General features: G+C 48.2%; 1 protein-coding gene across 5 annotated transcripts in view; it reads right to left on the reverse strand.

Moving 5' to 3' along the window:
• The window catches only part of SEPTIN6 (septin 6), a 53,240-nt gene extending 37,462 nt beyond the window's left edge, over window positions 1-15,778 (reverse strand). For 2 of the 5 annotated variants that reach the window (XM_058196706.1, XM_058196705.1), the window contains exon 1: window positions 15,166-15,776. In XM_058196706.1, coding sequence (XP_058052689.1) covers window positions 15,166-15,195 — 30 coding nt within the window. In that variant the 5' untranslated portion in view covers window positions 15,196-15,776. Of the gene's footprint in view, window positions 1-15,165 lie in introns of all 5 variants that reach the window. The other 3 variants (XM_058196704.1, XM_058196703.1, XM_058196707.1) reach the window with 3 other exon arrangements.
• Window positions 15,779-21,527: the final 5,749 nt, after the last annotated feature.

Genomic DNA, 21,527 nt, shown 5'->3' on the forward strand with positions numbered 1-21,527 from the left:
GGCTGCTGGCGGACCACAACACATCTGCAACACAATAGGACTCATCTGGCAACAGAAACTCACCAAAGGCAAGGCTCAAGCAAGCTTGAGAGACAACCTACAAAGTTAGCTAAGACCCCTAGACCATCAGGGAGTTTGACAACCAATCAGGATACATTTCTTATATAGGAACAGGAAACGCTAAAGTGGGGCCCAACAGAGGGTATAAACATGGGGACTCTCAGCATCTTGGCCTCTTTTCTCTTTGGTTCTTCACCCAACACCTTGAAGCCTGTGGTCGCCTTTTCCATTCAGGACGTCATTCAGGATTCCTGTCCACCATTAAACCATCTTTCCAAGCAGTCTCCATTTTTTTGTTTATTTGCATTTATATCCCGCCCTTCTCCGAAGACTCAGGGCGGCTTACACTATGTCAAGCAATAGTCTTCATCCATTTGTATATTATATACAAAGTCAACTTATTGCCCCCAACAATCTGGGTCCTCATTTTACCTACCTTATAAGGGATGGAAGGCTGAGTCAACCTTGGGCCTGGTGGGACTTGAACCTGCAGTAATTGCAAGCAGCTGCTGTTAATAACAGACTGTCTTAGCAGTCTGAGCCACCAGACACCATGTTTCCAGTCTCTTTTTCCCCACTTGGAACTGAACCTAGATGGACATTTCTTTTTTTCTTTTTTTTATTCAAAAAGTTTTACAAAAAATTTTTTTCCCCTTTCCCCCCACCTCCCCTCCCCCCTCCTTTCACAACCCCCCTCCCCCCCAAGATGGACATTTCTTCTCAACATAGATACAGTCTGAATTTTGGGGTTGGGGTAGCCGTCGTCTCCTTCCGAGCACGTATTGCTGGACTCTTTTGCTCTTCCTGAATTACACATGCCGGCTGTACGTGTCCCTGCTAGAATTATTTTATGTTCTGGCAGAAGAACAGAAGAGAAAAGCTGGGGGGGAAATTGCCTTGGGGGCAGGAGCAGGGGCCAGGATTGAGAAATATACCGCAAGTGCGATAGCATCACACAGTTTAAAAACTAACTGACCTGGAGCAACTCCTGATAATTTTCTTGCCAGGCTCATTTGGCCAACGTCAGTAGGCTCCAATACCTAACTTCCTCCTAGGAGCTGGAGGGGAGAAAATTCCCAAGAGCAGGAATTCTTATGGAGACACCGATCTTCAGCATAGCAAAGATGTCCACAGGACACGGTCATAGAGGATGCAGTCAAAGCGGTGCCTGGTTTTTATGCGCATCGCCTTTTTCGCACCTCAAAAGCCATGCTTTCATCGTACGGCCATGGCCGTCTCGATGGGGTTTTTTTTACACCATAAAGCACATCTTTCAACAATTTCTATCCTTAAAAAGAGGGACGCCGTGGCTCAGTGGCTTAGACACTGAACTTGTCGATCGGAAGGTCGGCAGTTCAGCGGTTCGAATCCCTAGTGCCGCCGCGTAATGGGGTGAGCTCCCGTGACTTGTCCCAGCTTCTGCCAACCTAGCAGTTCGAAAGCAGGTAAAAAAATGCAAGTAGAAAAATAGGGACCACCTTTGGCGGGAAGGGAACAGCGTTCCGTGCGCCTTTGGCATTGAGTCATGTCGGCCACATGACCATGGAGACGTCTTCGGACAGCGCTGGCTCTTCTGCTTTGAAACGGAGATGAGCACCGCCCCCTAGAGTCGGGAACGATTAGCACATATGTGCGAGAGGAACCTTTACCTATCCTTAGAAAAATCCATCCAACCATCAGGTTTCAGCCCATCAGACTGGAAGAGCAGGATGCAAAAGGAGTTTGCCACTTTATGGGTCACGGTTGAGAGTTAGGATCGAGCCAGGCTAAAGGAGAAACCTGATATTCTTTTCAATTCTGTGAAAGGATCTTATCGGAAATGTGAACCAGGTAAGCCATTTGTAGCAAGGATAACCATTTCATTCCCTTATTTTGCTCTTTTGCATTCATAAATCACAAATGCAGCGAGGCGGCTACGAACCAAACATTGCCTTGAGCATCAAGGAAAAGAGTGCACGTCTTGCCTTGAAAAAGTTTTATCAGCCCGCCCTCCCCATCCGATTTCTGCAGCCCTACGAAAGAGATTCACAATTGAAGTGCGCAGGTTGCTGCAACGTTAAAACCCAATGCACAGGAAATTCAGAATGAATCAGCACCGTTTTTCCAACTTGGCAAGTTTTTAAAACGGGTGGACTTCAACTCCCAGCCAGGCTGACTGGAGGATTCTGGGAATTGAAGTCTATCCATCTTCCAGTCGCCAAGGTTGAGAAACACACGGCTTTAGAATATTGGATCTCCCAACGACCAACCCTAAATTCCTTCCCTTTTTTTGTCTGCCAAAAGTTGGTCGTTCAATTCTGCAGGGAAAAACAAAACAACACCAACAACAACAAAAGAAGAGCTGGAGAAGTAACTGATGGGGGGGCCGGGGGGGGGAGAAAAAAAGAGAGAAAAAGCTGGTATGGTTTTCCCTGCTAGCCAGGGAGCTTGGCAAGGTACATTTACTGGAAAATATATCCAATTATAGCAGTCCAATTACAAAGGTTCCTGCTGCGGTAATTAGCACCTCTCTGCATTTTTCAATCTTCAGACTGGGTTTTTTGTCCACGCACAGAAACGCAGCGGATTCAAAAATCACCTCTTTGAAGCTCGAGAAAGCAAAAGGATTTGTTTTAAGCGGTGCACCAGAAAAAATGTTATTTATTTTTTTTCCCAGTGAATGCTTCACCCTCTGAATAACGTCTAAGTAAGGGGAACCTAAGTATCTCAACCATCCCAAAGCCTGGAACCTCACAAACACGTTGGTTTTGTAACCTCCACCGTATCTGTGTAGGAGACTAGGAAATCGGGGGTGGGGGTGGGGAATGTTAAACAGCCGCACATCTGGTGAGGGGCAGGTGTAAGGGATGGTTGCCTTCGGTATAGGAAGCTGCTGAAAACCTGCAGGGGTTCGTTTTGAGTAGAGCAGGCATGAAGCTCACTTCCTCTGACTGAGGTTTCCTGTTTGTGTCTGGTGGCTGCCTCCCTTCAAACACAGAGTTCGTGCATGCCACAAAATCTAATCATCGGCGAATGTAGAAAAATCAGGCTTTCCTCACCCAAACTCTTCGAGGCCCTTGCAAGAAAGCAGCGGAGGTTCGTAAAGAGAAATAAGTTCTTTAACAGAGGGATACAATCAAGATCAAGTGAGGTACTAATACCACTCTATAAAGCCCTAGTAAGACCACACCTAGAGTCCTGCATCCAGTTTTCAGTACTGCATTCCAAAGTTTCAACTCCTACTCTTGAAACGACGCTATAGAGCACTGCACGCCAGAACAACTAAACACAAGGATAGTTTTTTCCCCATCACTCTGCTAAACAAATAATTCCCTCAACACTGTCCAAACTATTGATTAAATCTGCACTATTAATCTTCTCATCGTTCCCATCACCCATCTCCTCCCACTTATGACTGTATGACTGTAACTTTGTTGCTTGTATCCTTACGGTTTATATTTATATTGATTGTTTCCTGATTGCTTATTTGTACCCTATGACCATCATTAAGTGTTGTACCTTATGATTCTTGACGAGACATTCTGTTAATTAATTCTGTTAATGGTAGAGCTACCTCTGCGAAAGAAGGAATGAATTTGCGGTAAAAATTTGCGAATCCCAAGTAGTCACTGAGTGCGTATACACCAAGACAAATTCCTTGTGTGTCCATTCAAAAAAGAAATCTATTTTGGTCACCACACTATAAAAAAGAGGTTGAGACTCTAGAAAAAGTGCAGAGAAGAGCAACCAGAATGATGAGGGGACTGGAAGCTAAAACATACGATGCAGGATCTGGGCATGGCTCGTCTAGGGAAGAGAAGGACCAGGGGAGACATGACAGCAGTCTTCCAATATCTGAGGGGCTGCCACAGAGAGGAGAGGGGATCAAGCTATTTTTCCAAAGCACCTGAAGGCCAGACAAGGAATAATGGATGGAAACTGACCAAGGAGAGATTCAACCTAGAAATGAGGAGGAACTTTCTGACAGTGAGAACCATCAACCAATGAAACAAAAGTTGCCTTCAGAAGTTGTGGGAGCTTCATCACTGGAGGCTTTCAAGAAAAGATTGGACTGCCATTCGTCAGAAATGGTGTAGGGTCTCCTGCTTGAGCGTGGGGTTGGACTAGATGTCCTATAAGGTCCCTTCCAACTCTGTTAATCTGTGAAAATATAGACATTAATAATTGCAACAGAAAGGAGTAGCTGGAATGGTCAGGACCAGTTTGGTCACTTCAACTACTGTTGGACTAGCGTGGTCTTCCAGAATCCAAGTAGACCACAAGCAAGTTCTCCAAATCACCTGAGAGGCAAGACAAGAAGTCAAGAGTTGGAAGCTCCTTAAAAGAGAGACCCAATCGAGAAGGAAGGAGAAATTTTTTTTGACGGTCAGAAGAATTAACCAGTGGAACAGCTTGCCTCCAGATGTTGTGGGTGCTCCATCTCACTACAGGTTTTCAAGCATTTGTCCAGAATGATCTAGGATCTCCTGCTTGAGCTGGGAGGTTGGCTTTAGAAGGTCTCCAAGGTCCCTTCCAACTTTGTTATTCTGTTGAGAGTCAATCTGTTAATGCCTGGTTGGCTAAATCCAGCAAAAATGAAGATGGTCCTGGAGTTGATTCTCCAACTCACCTGAGGATGGGACAAGAAGTCAAGAGTGGAAGCTCCTTAAAGAGAGATCCAACTGAGAAGAAAGGACACATTTCCTGATAGGGAGAAGAATTAATCCGCGAAATGGCTTGCCTCCAGAAGTTGTGAGTGCTCCATTGCTGGAGGCCTTCAAGAAAAGATAGGACATCCATTTCTCTGGATCACGGGTCTCCAACCCTGGCAACTTTAAGACTTGTGGACTTCAACTCCCAGAATTCCTCAGCCAGGGAGTTGAAGTCTACAAGTCTTAAAGTTGCCAAGGTTGGAGACCCCTGCTCTGGATCGCAATAGGGACTCCTTGCCTTGGGCAGGGAGGTTGGTCTAGAAGACCTCCAAGGTCCTTTCCAACCCTTTGATTCGAAGGCACAGCAAAGGTCCAGCCAACGCAAGGAGAATCTTGATTTGGTTTCCATCATTTAAAGCTATAACTGAGTCACCTTCTGCTTTGCAATATTCCTCAGCAGGCTTCAGTTTGGAAAAGAGCCATCAGTCAGTAGAACATGTGCTTTGCCCCAGACAGTTTCCAAGGATATCATAAAATTTAGTTACGGTCCCAGGGTGTATTTACTGTCATTATTTAGTGAGACAACTCGGAGGACTGAAAACATAACTGTTCAATTTATGACGGCTGCTGCAACGTTGGCTATCGCCAATGATGAAACCTAGCCACCGGTTCGTGGATCTCATATAACACCTCTCCTGCGCAGACTGCACTGGCTGCCTGTAGTCTTCCGGGTGCACTTCAAGGTGTTGGTTACCACCTTTAAAGTGCTCCATGGCTTAGGACCGGGATATTTACGGGACCGCCTTCTGCTACCATTTGCCTCCCACCACCCGGTGCACTCCCATAGAGAGGGTCTCCTCAGGGTGCCGTCAGCCAAACAATGCCGGCTGGCGACCCCCAGGGCGAGAGCCTTCTCTGTGGGGGCACCTGCCCTCTGGAATGAGCTTCCCCCAGGACTTCGTCAACTTCCTGACCTCCGGACCTTCCGCCGCGAGCTGAAGACGTATTTATTCTTCCGCGCGGGACTGGCATAAAATGGGTTTTATTAGGATTTTAATGGGGTTTTTATGATGTTATGTATTTTATATTTGAATTATCAGCCAATTTGAATAAGATTTTTTTAACTCTGATTTTATTGTATTGTATTTATGAATGCTATTTTTATCTGGCTGTAAACCGCCCTGAGTCCTTCGGGAGAAGGGCGGTATAGAAATATATTATTATTATTATTAATATCAGTGCTCATGTGGGCGCCAGCAGTGCACACCAAAAGAAGGCATGGGGTAAGTAGAACAGCACCCGGGGGGGGGGGGGAGGTGATCAGCTTTTTTTAAACAACGCATTTGGCCGAATAGGTGGTAAAAAAATGCTTTTAAAAGTAAAAAAAAAAGGCTCTGAGCTTTCGGATCACAGTCTGAGCTGCCTGTTCGTCAGACCCTTTATTTTTTAACCTTTGAAAAGCATTTTTTAAAAGAAGCGGGAAGCGGGCAAGTGAGCAAAAGGGCAGGCATGGGGTGGGGCAGGGATTTTTGCTACCGGTTCTCCAAACCACCCGCCGCCATCACTACCGGATCGGCCGATCCGGTCCGAACTGGGAGCATTTCACCCCTGGCTATCGTGCAATACAGGAAAAATTAAGAGCCTCCATCACTAAGTCTATAATGAGATGGTTGCTATGGGAGAATTGATGTATAAAACATGGGAGATGGTGAGATATGCTAGTAGAAACCTTTCTTTCATTTTGGGAAAGGGTTGATGTAATCATTTTTTTGCAAAACATGTTAGATCAAACTCTCCTTATTTACCCCAGTATATTATTGAAATCTCGACCTATTCTTGAATCTTTTTAATAGGCTGGTTAATTTTGCTGGGGTATTTATTTATTTTTTAATTTTTAGGTACTGCATTTTTATTCTCTGTCCTTGTTTATATTGCATGTTTTGCAGTGTTGCATATTTTATTATCTATTGCAACAAAGTTAAGAGGTGTGGACTTCGATTCCCAGAATTCCCCAACCAGGTCTATATAGCAGGGGTCTTCTATATAGCAGGGGGTCTTCAACCTTGGCAACTTTAAGACTTGTGAACTTCAACTCCCAGAATTCCTCAGCCAGCAAAGCTAGCTGAGGAATTCTGGGAGTTGAAGTCCACAAGTCTTAAAGGGACCAAGGTTGGAGACCCCTGCTTTGAAGCACGTTCACAATCTTCTTTATACTGTAACTGCTATTCTAATAGCAAATCCTTCATAAAAGTTATTGCTTTACATTCTTGATTAAATTATGTTTCCATTGATGCATAATTTTATGCTACTACTCCCCCAAAAAAAGTGGTGTTATTAGCTAGTTTTAGAAAATACACTTTCCCCAAAAGGTTTCCACAATTTTGGCCACGACTGTAGTAGCTATGAACCTTCTCCTTGGAATGCAGAAACCCCTACGAAAAAATGAGGGGGGGAAACAAAACTATTGGTGTTGTTTGTCTCCTGCTACTAAATGAGCCTTTTCCATTTCTTCTGTGACCAACTACAAACATTACATGAGTCAGGGTGCTTTTTTCCCTTCTCCTCTGCCAAATCATAAATGACTTATTTGACTGGGTTAAAAGGAAACTAAACGGTTCTTATCGCTTTCACCAAGGTAACCCTTTAAAAAAAACAACCAAAGCCTTGGGTAGGTCAATAATTTTGCTAGTTATCTTCAAAAGGCAAGGTGTGTTAAATTCCTAAATTGCTTGAAAACCGGTACCCTGAGAAGTCTCAACGACAGAAAAAGATCCTTTTTCCAAAACAGGATCAACTGCTTTCTGTTGACTCGTTTAATTCTTCCAAAATCGTACCATCCATCCGCATTCAGGTTTTTAATGGCGAAAGCTGTAAAATGGACCGGCCCTGCTACTTCAAGGATGAATCAAACCCAGAGTTCTTCTCCCAGCGCAGCCAACAGCAGCCTACAACACCCCAGGCCGCTCCTTAGCACAAAGACACAGCACACATGTTGTGTACTTAATTTATGACTCAGAGAAACCACGGAGTGTCTACCGGGCTGACCTATTTTTTCCTCGTTTATTAGGAGCGTTCCTGAAACCAACTTTTAAACTCCTTGGTTCGCACAATGAGTAACCCGAGGCTTGAGAAGTGCACCAGAAAAACTCAAAGATGGTCCTGCTTTCCAACCAGTGGGATTCTGAGACAAGCTGCCAATAGGATGATGAATCCAGAACCCCAAGAGGTTTTTTTTTTCAATTTGTCAACTCCGCCAATGCCCACAATAACTCAGCTACTGATGGCCAAGGATACACCAATAGCGGGTCAATGTGTCCTCCCTCTTAACACCCGGGTGAGCTATAAAACTATCGCCCAGGTCTCTCTTCAACCGAGGACATGCGGAAAGATGTTGACACTCTAGGAAAAAAATGCAGACAAGAGCAACGAAGATGATTAACGGGCTGGAGGCTAAAACATATGAAGAACGGTTGCAGGAATTGGGTGTGTCCAGTCTACAAAAGTGCGTATAGTCGAGGCTCTGGTTTTCCCAGTTGCAATGTATGACTGTGAAAGTTGGACCATAAGGAAGGCTGAGCGCCAAAGAATGGAGGCCTTTGAACTCTGGTGCTGGAGAAGACTCCTGCGCGTCCCTTGGACTGCAAGGCAAACAAACAAGTCAGTTCTAGAGGAGATCAACCCTGACTGCTCTTTAGAAGGCCAGATCCTGAAAAGGAAACTCAAATCCTTTGGCCACCTAATGAGAAGGAAGGACTCCCTGGAGAAGAGCCTAATGTCTCCCTGGAGAAGAGCCTAATGTCTTTGGAAGATCATTTGACGGCCGTCTCCAGGAGAGCGTTTTACCAGGTTCGCCTGGTGCGCCAGTTGCGCCCCTTTCTGGACCGGGATGCCCTGTGCACAGTCACCCACGCACTCGTGACGTCTCGCCTGGATTACTGCAATGCTCTCTACATGGGGCTCCCCTTGAAGGGCATCCGGAGGCTGCAGTTAGTCCAGAATGCGGCTGCGCGGGTGATAGAGGGAGCCCCTCGTGGCTCCCGTATAACACCTATCCTGCGCAGACTGCATTGGCTGCCTGTGGCCTTCCGGGTGCGCTTCAAGGTTTTGGTGACCACCTTTAAAGCGCTCCATGGCATAGGGCCGGGTTATCTACGGGACCGCCTGCTGCTACCGAATACCTCTCACCGACCCGTGCGCTCTCACAGAGAGGGACTCCTCAGGGTGCCGTCAGCGAGGCAATGTCGTCTGGCGACGCCCAGGGGAAGGGCCTTCTCTGTGGGGGCTCCCACCCTCTGGAATGAACTGCCCCCAGGACTTCGTCAGCTTCCGGACCTTCGGACCTTCCGCCGCGAGCTTAAAACATATCTATTTAATTGCGCAGGACTGAGTTAGATTTTAGTTTATGGGTTTTATCTTGGGTTTTAATTTTTATATTTTTAATTAAGGCTTTTGAATAAGTTTTTTAATTGTTTTTAGAATTGTATTTATTGTATTTCTTGCTTTTAAATGCCTGTAAACCGCCCTGAGTCCTTTGGGAGATAGGGCGGTATATAAATATAAACAATAAATAAATAAATAAATAATGCTGGGAATGATTGAGGGCAAAAGAAGAAGGGGACGACAGAGAACGAGGTGGCTGGATGGAGTCACTGAAGCAGTAGGCGTGAGCTTAAATGGACTCCAGAGGATGGTAGAGGACAGGAAGGCCTGGAGGAAAGTTGTCCATGGAGTCACGATGGGTCAGACACGACTTTGCAACTAACAACAACAAGTCTACTGAGAAGAAGGACTAGAGGTGACATGTTTGCCACTCAGGAGAGACCCTTCTGGATGGTAATGAGCTCCCTTTTTTTGTTGGGTGCTTTCCCCTCGTGGGAAGGTCTTCCTAGCCCTGGATGTCCATGAGTCACGCTCAAGAATGAAAACCTTCTCTGTGTGCGATGCATCGGTTTGTCGCCTGTCAAAAAGCTACATCAATCCAGGCCATAGATGGAGCCTTCTCTGCCTGCAGGCAGAGCCCCCAAACCTCACAATTATCTCTTGTTGGCTGCAAAACTTTAGAACGTTACATAAGCATCTTGATGGAAGGCTGGCATGCTACAGACAGTGCATACTTGGGGATGCCATTTTTGGCATTACGGGCGGCGTACAGCCTGCCCAACCCATTTTGTTCTTTTCACCCAAGGAGAGAGCGTGAACTCCACGACTGAACCCAGATTTGCATCCAATTCTAACACCCTTCTGCAATCTTAAAAACGTTTTACACCCGTTGCCATCACCCAGGAAGATAGATTCCAACCCTCGAGTCCTAAAGGCTAGTCAAAAAACAACACACACACACACACACCCCGATTCAAACTCAAACTCCTGCTAATCTTAATGGACACATCCACGTAGATTGTTTTTTTTAAAATGGTATTATCTTCTACATTTGTTTGACTCCCCTGCTTAGTCTCTAAGCCAAGGATTTGGTAATGGTCTCGATTCAATGGTCTCGATTCAATGATTCAATTACCAGTCCTGCTTACTTCTCAACATCAGAATAACTCAGTTTAAGTGCTGCCATCTAAACTGGGCAAGAGTAACAGAATAACAGAGTTGGAAGGGACCTTGGAGGTCTTCTAGTCCAACCCCCTGCCTGTTCTGACCTAGGCGCCCTGATACAGCAAAAGCACACAGTGAGTCCCAAAAACCCTCTCTTTATTTCAACGGCTGTGAATTCTGCTCATTCAGAGCCTGTTCGCTCTCAATCTGTTCATTCAGAGATGACTCCCAAATAGTCGTAAAGAGTCGGACAGAAGAATCGGACAGTCTTGCCTGCAGAAGTTGTGAATGCTCCAACACTGGAAATTTTTAAGAAAATGTTGGATAGCCATCTGACTGAGATGGTGTAGGGTTTCCTGCCTGGCCAAGGGGTTGGACTAGAAGGCCTCCAAGGTCCCTTCCAACTCTGTTGTTATATTATATTTATAGAAGTCTGCCACAGTCCTTCAGGATAAGGCTGATCAGCACCCACCTTTATCTCCCTTGACACGCTGCCAAAGACCTCATTGGCAATTATCTTGCACCGAGCTGCAGTCTTGAAACCGGCCAGCACAAACAACAGTTGCTACTTTGCAAAGGCCCCCGTGCCTTTGCTCCTCCTTTATGTCTTATGGGAGGGGCCAATCATCTCCAAGCCCTACTCTCAAGTCGACCCTTTTGTTTTAACTGTTCTTGCCTTCTGGCAGCTGTGCATGCATGCACTGGGAACAGGCTCCCACTGTTCTTCTGCCTCGCTGATGTCCAACTCTAAAGGTTCCGGAGGCAGCACATCACTCCCAGATGGCCCTGGCCCTCTCTTTGCCTCCAATGCAGAGCCCTCGTTCAAGCCTTCCCCAGACTCTAGGATTGGCCCATGTTCCTCCCTAGCCTCCTCACTGTCCGACTGTGCTGCCAGTTCCGCAGACCACAACACTGCCTAGGCAGGAAAACCTACACCACTTCAGACAAATGGTTATCCAACCTCTTCTTAAAAACTTCCAGTGTTGGAGCATTCACAACTTCTGGAGGCAAGTTGTTCCGCTGATTAATTGTTCTAACTGTCAGAAAATTTCTCCTTAGTTATAAGTTGCTTCTCTCCTTGATTAGTTTCTACCCGTTGCTTCTTGTCCTGCCCTCAGGTGCTTTGGAGAATAGCTTGACTCCCTCTTCTTTGTGGCAGCCCCTGAGATATTGGAACACTTCCATCATATCAACCCTAGTTCTCCTTTTCATTAAACTAGTCATACCCAATTCCAACAACCGTTATTTATATGTTTTAGCCTCCAGTCCCTTCATCATCTTGGTGGCTGTTCTCTGCACTCTTTCTAGAGTCTCAGCATCTTTTTTACATCATGGTGACCAAATCTGGATGCAGTATTCCAAGTGTGGTCTTAGCAAGGCCTTATAAAGTGGTACTAACACTTCATGTGATCTTGATTTGTGTTAATTAAAGTGAATTAAAGTGTGAATTAAAGAATTAAAGAACTAAAGGGTGAATGGGGGTGGGGGAATTTAAGAAAATGATATGTAAAAAAACGTTAAGAAAAGAATCTGTAAAGTTATTCCAGAGGCTGTTGTAAACAAACAATGGAGGCTTTGAGATTCACACACACACCCTGAATGGTATCTATCTACCCAGAAAAATGGAGAAAGGTTCCATTACAATAGGAGCGAATATCTTCACAGGCTACAAGGGGAAGCAAAGAGAAGCTTTGCCCCTTCTTCCTTCCTTCCTTCCTTCCTTCCTTCCTTCCTTCCTTCCTTCCTTCCTTCCTTCCTTCCTTCCTTCCTTCCTTCCTTCCTTCCTTCCTTCCTTCTTTCCTTCCTTCCTTCCTTCCTTTGTGTTAACTAGCCAGATCACTCCAGAAGCCGTTGTGAAACCAACCACCTCTCTGTGTTCCAAATTTGCTGCGAACCCAATGGGTTGGATTGCGTTCCCGAGCAAAGTTTCTAAATCCAGGTTTGTTGAGCAAGCCATCATGGAGCGGTCTGGCGATGACGTAAGCCAGAGGGGAGCCAGGGTCTTTACATCAGGAGAAGCCACAAAGGTACAAACTGCTGCTTTTAGTACACTGTGAGCTCAACCTATCTGCCAATCAAAGCTCAGCCTGTCTTCTCCTAATTGCTAGAACTTCAATACCGCTGGGACCAAAATGGTTTTTCTATCCCAGCGCTGAGATCTTCTGGAATGGGAGAGATTGAGGGCTGCACATTCCTACAGCCAGTTTGTTCTCAGTGGTTAAGGTGCTGGCCTAGAAACCAGGAGACTGCGAGTTCTAGTTCCACCTTAGGCAGGAAAGCCGTCTGGGCTTTATGGGGAGGAATGACTTTGGGCCAATCGCCAGGAGATGGTGAGTTCTAGTCCCACTTTAGGCATGAAAAATCAGCTGACTGACTTTGGGCCAATTACTAGGAGATGGTGAGTTCTAGTCCCATTTTAGGCATGAAAGCCAATTGGGTGACTTCGAGCCAATCACCAGGAGATGGTGAGTTCTAGTCCCACCTTAGGCATGAAGGCTAATTGGGTGACTTCAAGCCAATTACCAGGAGACTGGGAGTTCTAGTCCTGGCTTAAGTATAAAAAAACAGCTGTGTAACTTTGGGCTAATCACCAGGAGATGGTGAGTTCTAGTCCCACTTTAGGCATGAAAAATCAGCTGACTGACTTTGAACCAATCACCAGGAGACAGTAAATTCTAGTCCCACCTCAGGCAGGAAAGCCATCTGGGTGATTTTGGGCCAATCACCAGGAGATGGTGAGTTCTAGTCCCATTTTAGGCATGAAAGCCAATTGGGTGACTTCGAGCCAATCACCAGGAGATGGTGAGTTCTAGTCCCACCTTAGGCATGAAGGCTAATTGGGTGACTTCGGGCCAATTACCAGGAGACTGGGAGTTCTAGTCCTGGCTTAAGTATAAAAAACAGCTGTGTAACTTTGGGCCAATCACCAGGAGATGGTGAGTTCTAGTCCCACCTTAGGCATGAAGGCTAATTTTGGCTTCGAGCCTATTACTTCGGGCCAATTACCAGGAGACTGGGAGTTCTAGTCCTGCCTTAAGCATGAAAGACAGCTGTGTAACTTTGGGCCAATTATCAGGAGACTGTGAGTTCTAATCCCGTTTTAGGCATGAATACCAACCGGGTGACTTTGGGCCAGTCCCTCCGTCTCTCGGCCCAACCCACCTCACAGGGTTGCCGTCGTAGGGTCAAATAGGAAGATGTAATTAGATATATTCAACTCCCTTGAGTTACTTAAAAAGTAACGAAGATGAGATTGGGGGAAAAAAAACACCTAATAAATAACTAAAATCAACGAAGCGGTCAGCTCTATCCCAAGGTCCCAAATATTTCAAAATGGAACAAACCAGTTTTCTTCCGGGTCTTGAAAGCCACCGGCCCAGGGGCCTAATTAAACCAAGATTGCTAACAGAGGCAGAGTTACAAGGGTACCTCTGGCCCTAAAGACCCACAGAGCAGAATTTAAAATAATAATAATAATTCAACAAGGCTCTTCTTTTTTGTGATGCTTGGCGCTTGCTGCTGGAGGGGCGGGGGAAGGGTGCCTGCTTCACTCTCCCCTCAACTGGGGTAGCCTCAGGCCAGCAGAGCCCCCACCCCACCCTCTCCCCACCTCCCATGTAAGGCAGCCAGGGTATCCAGCTCAAAGATGCGCCCATAGACCCCTCCGCGACTCTCAAAGGAAAAATGAAATAAAACCCCCTATTCCCAATACAGCCTTTGCTGTCAGCTGCACATCAGCCATCGTCCATTTTCCTCGTTCGGAAAGAGCCAAAGAACCTCGAATGAATTAAAAGGACTCTGCCATCAGTCCAGGGTTCGTTTCCTTCCGGAACACAAAGGACAGCAAAAAGCTTGGCAGGCTCGCTTGGGTTTTTTTTCTTTTTCCTTTTTTTTTTGTTTTTTGCTTTATCACCCCGGCCCAAGGAGAGACTCAGGATTAGGCGCAGGTGTCTTCCCAACCCATCCTCCTGCGCCCAGACAAAAGCTCCCATCGCTCCACTATTTTTTGGGGTGGGGGGGGGTTTAAGGGGGAGGCGAGGCCAGCGCCCGTGTGTGGCTCAACAACGGCAGGCAAATTACGCAACCCCTCCCCAACCCGTTCCGCAATCGGCTGGGGATGATGGGAGCTAGAAAAGGGAAGGAAGGATGGATCCAATGGCCTGAGTGGAAGGTGGGGGGGTGGGAAGGGGGAAGCCTTCCTCGTCTCTTCCCCCCCCCACCTCCCCACCTCCACCCCCTCCCAAGGGCGATCAATGGCTGCGAGCTGGCCCGGTTCGGTGCCCATCAGCTTGAAATCATCCTTTGGCCCGAACCAAGACCGAGCCGTGCTAGGTCTGGGTTCGTCCCTTCCCTTCCCCTCCCCTCCCCTCCCCTCCCTCCGGAAGCCAAACCTGCCTTCCAGGCCCGAGAAGCCCCTTCCCAAGCCCCGCAGGAGCCCTCCTCCCCACAACCAGCCCCGACGCGGGGTCTGGAAGGCATCCCCTTCCACACCCCGCGGTCCTGCATCACGCCCTTCCCTCCAGGGGGGAGGGGATGGGGAATCAGGACGAACCCTAACACCCCCCCTCAAAAAAAAGGGGCCCAGATCCGGCCGGGCTGCTCCGCTGCAGCCCACCGCCCCGCTTTTCTCCGCAGGAAGCCGCGGTTGCGTCCCTTGCCTGCCCCGTGTAAAAGGTAGGCGCTCCATTCGGAGCAGCTCCGGAGCCGCAAAAGGAGCGGCAGCAGCAACTCCGGCCGGATTCTTTCTCTCTCCCCCACCCCCGCCCAGCATCCCTGCCTCCCTTTGCCTCGGCCGGCCCCTGCAGCAAGGCAACCCCGGCGCGCCCCCTCGGCCAGCCAGGGCCGGAGCAGTCCCTCGGGGAAGGGCAAGGACTGGGAGGAGACCCCCAGGACGCCCCCTCCACCGCCCCAGCCCGCTCCCCGCACTCACCACCTGGCGCGCGAGCTCCGTGGCTGCCATGGCCCCCTGGCCTCCTCCTCCTCCTCCTCTTCTTCTTCCTCCTCCTCTTCTTCCCCCTCTTTTTTTCTTCTTCTTCTATTCTTCCTCCTCCTCTTCTTCCTCTTTTTTTCCTTCTCCTTTCTCCTCCTTTTCTTCTTCTTCTTCTTCTTCTTCTTCTTCTTCTTCTTCTTCTTCTTCTTCTTCTTCTTCTTCTTCTTCTTCTTCTTCTTCTTCTTCTTCTTCTTCTTCTTCTTCTTCCTCCCCTTCTTCTTCCTCCTTCTCTTCTTCTTCCCCCTCTTTTTCTTCTTCTTCTTCTTCCTCCTTCTCCTCTTCCTGCTCCTCAGCCCAGGCAAGAGCAGCAGCAGCAGCAGCCGCCGAGCGCGCCGCCACCTCCGGCTGGCTCAGCCCCGACGCGCCGAGGGGAGCCTGGCAAAGGCGGGGCGGGGAGCTGGCAGGACGCGGCCACTGCGGCAGGAGGGGGGGGAGCCGAGCGGGCGAGGAGCGGGGCGTGGACACGAAGCTGAGACCCCCCCCCACCTCCCACCCACTCCGCTCCGAAACCCCGCGGAGCGCTGCTTCCTCCCTCTTCTTCTTCTTCCTCCTCCTCCTCCTCCTCCTCCGCTGGCTGGCTGTTCCCCTCCTCTCCCCCCCCCCCGCGTGGGGGCGGGAATGGGCTGGCCGGCTCGTTCTCTCCCCCCACCCACCCCACACTTGCTTCTGGCGCCCCCTCTCCCCGCCCGCGGTGGTGCAGGCCGAGCAGGCAGGAATCCACCCGGCTGCGCTGCGAAGCACCGACCTTGTGTGCTTTGGGAGGGAGAGGGCCAGGGGAGGGGGACACCCGGAGGATGGAGGGGGTCCTGGGATGCCCCTGCGCCGGCTGCCTTCCTCCCAGGGGTCGCAGCTTCCTCCGAGGGGGCTCCCCAGCCCTACACGGGCCCCCGGAGCTCAACTGTCCCCCCTCCATGCCCACTGACACGCGTTTCGGTCCCCCAGAAGCAGGAACGCTAGGGTCCCAAAACCTCGCGGTGGCTGGCTTTATATCCATCGGATCGGGCAGATTGGGGCTGGACCGCAGTCGGTGCTGAAACGGGCACTTCCAGCGGGGGAAAAAGTCTGTGTTGAGATTCTCAAGAGATTTTCCAGGTCAGGGTTGTCCAAAAGTATATATATATATTTTTTCCAAGAGGCAACTGGACTTTCTGGTTTTGTTTTTGTGTTTTTCCTTTGAAGGGGTTTCACTTCTCTTCCAAGAAGCTTCTTCGGCTCTGACCGGATGGTGGGAGAACACAGCTGGTTCGTTTGTGTTGTTTTGGAGGGTTCCCTGATCCTGAAGACACACAACAGATAAACCTCCAAGAGCTTCAACCACCCTCTAAAAGGACGCAAAGGACCTGCTGTCTTGCAAGGAAGACAAATCCTTCCATTCCCCACTATCTTGCCAGAGCTGAAGAAGCTTCTTGGAGGAGAAGCAAAACATCTTCAAAAGAAAACCAAGAAAGTCCAGTTGCCTCCTGAAAAAGCACCTTTGGGAGAACCATGACCTGGATGACTGAGAATCTCTACAGACTTTTAGCTATACAATTTGGGATAAAGACCCTTGGAATAGTGTGGGAGTAGGCATGGATTTCCAGAGGGGAAAAAAATTGCAGACTACAGGAACCAGGAGCGCTACTCAGGTGGCCCTGAGGACACAGATAAACCTCCAAGTGTTTCAATCAGCCTTTAAAACAAGGGTCTCCAACCTTGGCAACTTTAAGAGACTTGTGAACTTCAACTCCAAAAATTCTGGGAGTTGAAGTCCACAAGTCTTGAAGTTGCCAAGGTTGGAGACCACCTGCTCTAAAAGGATGCAAAAGACCAGCTGGCTGCAAGGAATATAAATGCTTCCCACCATCCCCACCATCCTGGTCAGAGCTGAAGAAGCTTCTTGGAGGAGAAGAGAAACGTCTTCGAAAGAAAAAAAAAAGACCAATTGCCTCCTGGAAAAGCACCTTTGGGGCAGTTCCAGCAGTTTCTAAGGCAGCATAAGAGGAAGGCCTCACACACACCCCCACTACCCACCCCACCAATTCATCCTTGCAACCATGTGGAAGGGTTTCTGGGATGCTGTGGGTGCATTCCCAGGTTAACCACAGCCCTGGGATCTTCCAGTGGTCTCCCATCCAGATCCAGTTCAGCTCTGGCCCTGTTTAGGTTTCACAGGGCAGTTAGGCTCCAGGAAGATGAAAATCCTGTTCTCCTTTGGTTTCCAACATAGAATCAGGGCTGATGGGACCTTGGAGGCCTTCTAGTTCAACATCTTGGCCATTGCTGAGCTTTTGAGTTCCCCTCCCCCCAATTAACCTGGATGTCACCCTGCAGCCCGGATGCCACAAACTAGATTACGATCCAGCTCTTTTCTCCCGATTTCGGAAATAAGAAATTGTGGCCTACAGACTTTAACAGCCGCTGTCCCATTTCTCCTGCCTGTCTCCTCTCAGCCCTTAAAGCTGCTCTCCACCCATGTCATTGCATTCACACATTATGCCAAGTCACGTGAAGCATGGTTGTCTGAATCCATGTAGAAGGTTCCCCTTGCACGTATGTGCTAGCTGTTCCCGACTCTAGGGGGCGGTGCTCATCTCCGTTTCAAAGCCGAAGAGCCAGCGCTGTCCGAAGACGTCTCCGTGGTCATGTAGCTGGCATGACTCAACGCCAAAGGCGCACAGAATGCTGTTACCTTCCCATCAAAGGTGTTCCCTATTTTTCTACTTGCAATTTTTTTTACGTGCTTTCGAACTGCTAGGTTGACAGAAGCTGGGACAAGGAACGGGGGCTCACCCCGTTACGCGGCACTAAGGATTCGAACCGCCGAACCGCCGAACTTTTGATCCACAAACTCAGCGTCTTAGCCACTGAGCCACCACCTCCCTGGCTCAAGTGGCTGAATCCATCACAATTATCCAAATTGGTACCTCAAGTGAAGCTGAGATTCACATCGTAGGTTTAACCTAAACTGACCAAACCAAACCATGGTTTTTAGGGGAACCCAGCCGGTGTGTTAGAATAGAATTTTTTTTTATTGGCCAAGTGTGATTGGACACACAAGGAATTTGTCTTGGCGCATAAGCTCTCAGTGTACATAAAAGAAAAGATACGTTCATCAAGGTACAACACTTACAACACTTAATGATAGTCATAAGGTACAAATTTGTGTTTGTGTGAAAGAGAAATAAAATAGCCCGTGTGAGAAGTTGTTTGGGGTTCGTTTGGTTTTTTTAGAAAAACGATCTTTTTTTTTTTAAAAAAGAGAAATTTATTCTTCTTTTTGTTTCTCATTTGTGAGAAGCAACACTGTGGCTATTTTTAATGGACTGTGAATACCAATCGAGCTTCTAGAGCCACCATCAGGCTTCCAGCATCTTTTCACACCTGTCAGCTTTCATCATCTATCTATTTTCATTAAGTCCCTCAGCCCGGAGATGCTTGTGTTCCTACAAGAGCCCCAAACCTTGGATTTATGTTAACAAGGCATTTAAGAAGCAACCACAAACAACTGGTTTCGAAGGAGTTGATGCATATTCAAAATTGCAATCGCTTTTCGGTTCGGAGGACGCCTCGTGCCTCGGCATGGTTAAAGAGCTGTGCACAAGATGGGCTGTGGGTGTCTAAGCTGGGAGAACATGCCCGATTGTTCATGGTACATTTTGACTTAAAGCGTGTGCAGATCCAAAGTATTGCTTAGCTGGTGCCCGGAATTGAGACAAACTTTTTCTCCTATGGGGTTCTTGGTGCTCTCTAAGCTTGGTTGTTTTCTTGCAGATGTTTCATTACCAAACTAGATAACATCATCAGTGCTGGAAGGGAGTGAGGTTTGTTGAATAGAGGAGGAGGAGGAGGAGGACAACTGTGGGGTCCTTGGTGCTCTCTGAGCTTGGTGGTTTTCTTGCAGACGTTTCATGACCCAACTAGGTAACGTCATCAGTGGTAGAAGGGATATGGTTTTGTGAAGAGGAGGAGGAAGAGGAGGAGGGAGAAGCAGGAGGAGGAAGAGGATGACGACTATGGGTTTAGTCCTTGCTGCTCTATAAACTTGGTTTCTTTTCTTGCTGGTGTTTCATTACCCAACTAGGTAACATCATCAGTGCTAGAAGAAAATGGTGTTTGTGCAGTGGTGAAATCCAATTTTTTTTTTTACTACCGGTTCTTTGGGCGTGGCTTGGTGGGTGTGGTGTGGCATGGTGGGCATGGCAGGAGAAGGATACTGCAAAATCCCCATTCCCTCCCCACTCCTGGGGGAAGGATACTGCAAAATCCCCATTCCCTCCCCACTCCTGGGGGAAGGATACTGCAAAATCCCCATTCCCTCCCCACTCCTGGGGGAAGGATACTGCAAAATCCCCATTCCCTCCCCACTCCTGGGGGAAGGATACTGCAAAATCCCCATTCCCTCCCTACTCCTGGGGGAAGGATATTGCAAAATTTCCATTCCCACCCCACTCCTGGGGGAAGGATACTGCAAAATCCCCATTCCCTCCCCACTCCTAGTGGAAGGATACTGCAAAATCTCCATTCCCTCCCCACTCCTGGGGGAAGGATACTGCAAAATCCCCATTCCCTCCCTACTCCTGGGGGAAGGATACTGCAAAATCCCCATTCCCTCCCCACTCCTGGGGGAAGGATACTGCAAAATCCCCATTCCCTCCCCACTCCAGGGGAAGGATACTGCAAAATCCCCATTCCCTCCCCACTCCTAGTGGAAGGATACTGCAAAATCCCCATTCCCTCCCCACTCCTGGGGGAAGGATACTGCAAAATCCCCATTCCCTCCCCACTCCTAGTGGAAGGATATTGCAAAATTTCCATTCCCTCCCTACTCCTGGGGGAAGGATACTGCAAAATCCCCATTCCCTCCCCACTCCTAGTGGAAGGATACTGCAAAATCCCCATTCCCTCCCTACTCCTGGGGGAAGGATATTGCAAAATTTCCATTCCCACCCCACTCGGGGGCCAGCCAGGGGTGGTATTTGCCGGTTCTCTGAACTACTCAAAATTTCCGCTACCGGTTCTCCAGAACCTGTCAGAACCTGCTCGATTTCACCCGTGTTTGTGTAGAGGAAGGAGAGGGAGAAGGAAGAATAGGAGGCGAAGGCTTACGTGGTCCTTGGTGCTCTCTAAGCTTGGTTATTTTCCTTGCAGTTGTTTCATTACCCAACTAAGTAACATCATCAGTCATAGAAGGGAGTGGGATTTGTGGGGGGGGGGGAGGAGGAGGAGGAGGAGGAGAACTATGGGGTTAGTCCTTGATGCTCTCTGAGCTTGTTTTCTTGCAGATGTTTCATGACCCAACTAGGTAACATCATCAGTGCTAGAAGGGAGTGTGTAGAAGGGAAGGAGGGGACAGGAAGAGAAGGAGAGAGGAAGGAGAAGGAAGAGCAGGAGGAGAAAGCCTGTGGGATCCTTGGCGCGCTCTGAGCTCGGTTGTTTCCTTGCAGACATCTCATTACCCAACTAGGTAACATCATCAGTGCTATAGAAGAGACTGGGGGTTTGCTGTCTGTTTATACATAACATAACATAACATCAGAGTTGGAAGGGACCTTGGAGGCCTTCTAGTCCAACCCCCTGCCCAGGCAGGAAACCCTACACCATCTCAGTCAGATGGTTATCCAACATTTTCTTAAACATTTCCAGTGTTGGAGCTTTTACAACTTCTGCAGGCAAGTCGTTCCACTTATTAATTGTTCTAACTGTCAGGAAATTTCTTCTTAGTTCTAAGTTGCTTCTTTCTTTGATCAGTTTCCACCCATTGCTTCTTGTTCTACCCTCTGGTGCTTTGGCAAATAGCTTGACTCCCTCTTCTTTGGGGCAGCCCCTGAGATATTGGAAGATGCTATCATGTCTCCCCTAGTCCTTCTTTTTATTAAACTAGACATACCCAGTTCCTGCAACCGTTCTTCATGTGTTTTAGCCTCCAGTCCCCTAATCATCTTTGTTGCTCTTCTCTGCACTCTTTCTAGAGTCTCAACATCTTTTTTACATCGTGGCTTGAGTGGCTTGCCCTGTTTACATGAGTGGCTTGCCCTGTTAGTTTATCTCCCCCCCCTCCCCCGCTCTTTGGCATTGGTTTCATTTCAAGTAGCCGCAGAAGGTCTTCGAATGCAGCTTTGAGGATGCTTCTGGAGACCTACAAGCAATAACATTCCACCTATACGCGAGATGAGGACACCCGCAATTCCCCCTCTTCCCATCCCTTCAGTGCAGTTTGTCAAATATTTTGTCATGCCTTTCACTAAATCTTGTTTCTTTAGTGAATTGGCTCAGCCGCTAGAGAGCACTGTGGATGGAGCCAACCGAAAGGCAGACAATTCGGC

Source organism: Ahaetulla prasina, chromosome 11, assembly GCF_028640845.1.
Source record: "Ahaetulla prasina isolate Xishuangbanna chromosome 11, ASM2864084v1, whole genome shotgun sequence".
Classification (NCBI taxonomy): Eukaryota; Metazoa; Chordata; class Lepidosauria; order Squamata; family Colubridae; genus Ahaetulla; species Ahaetulla prasina.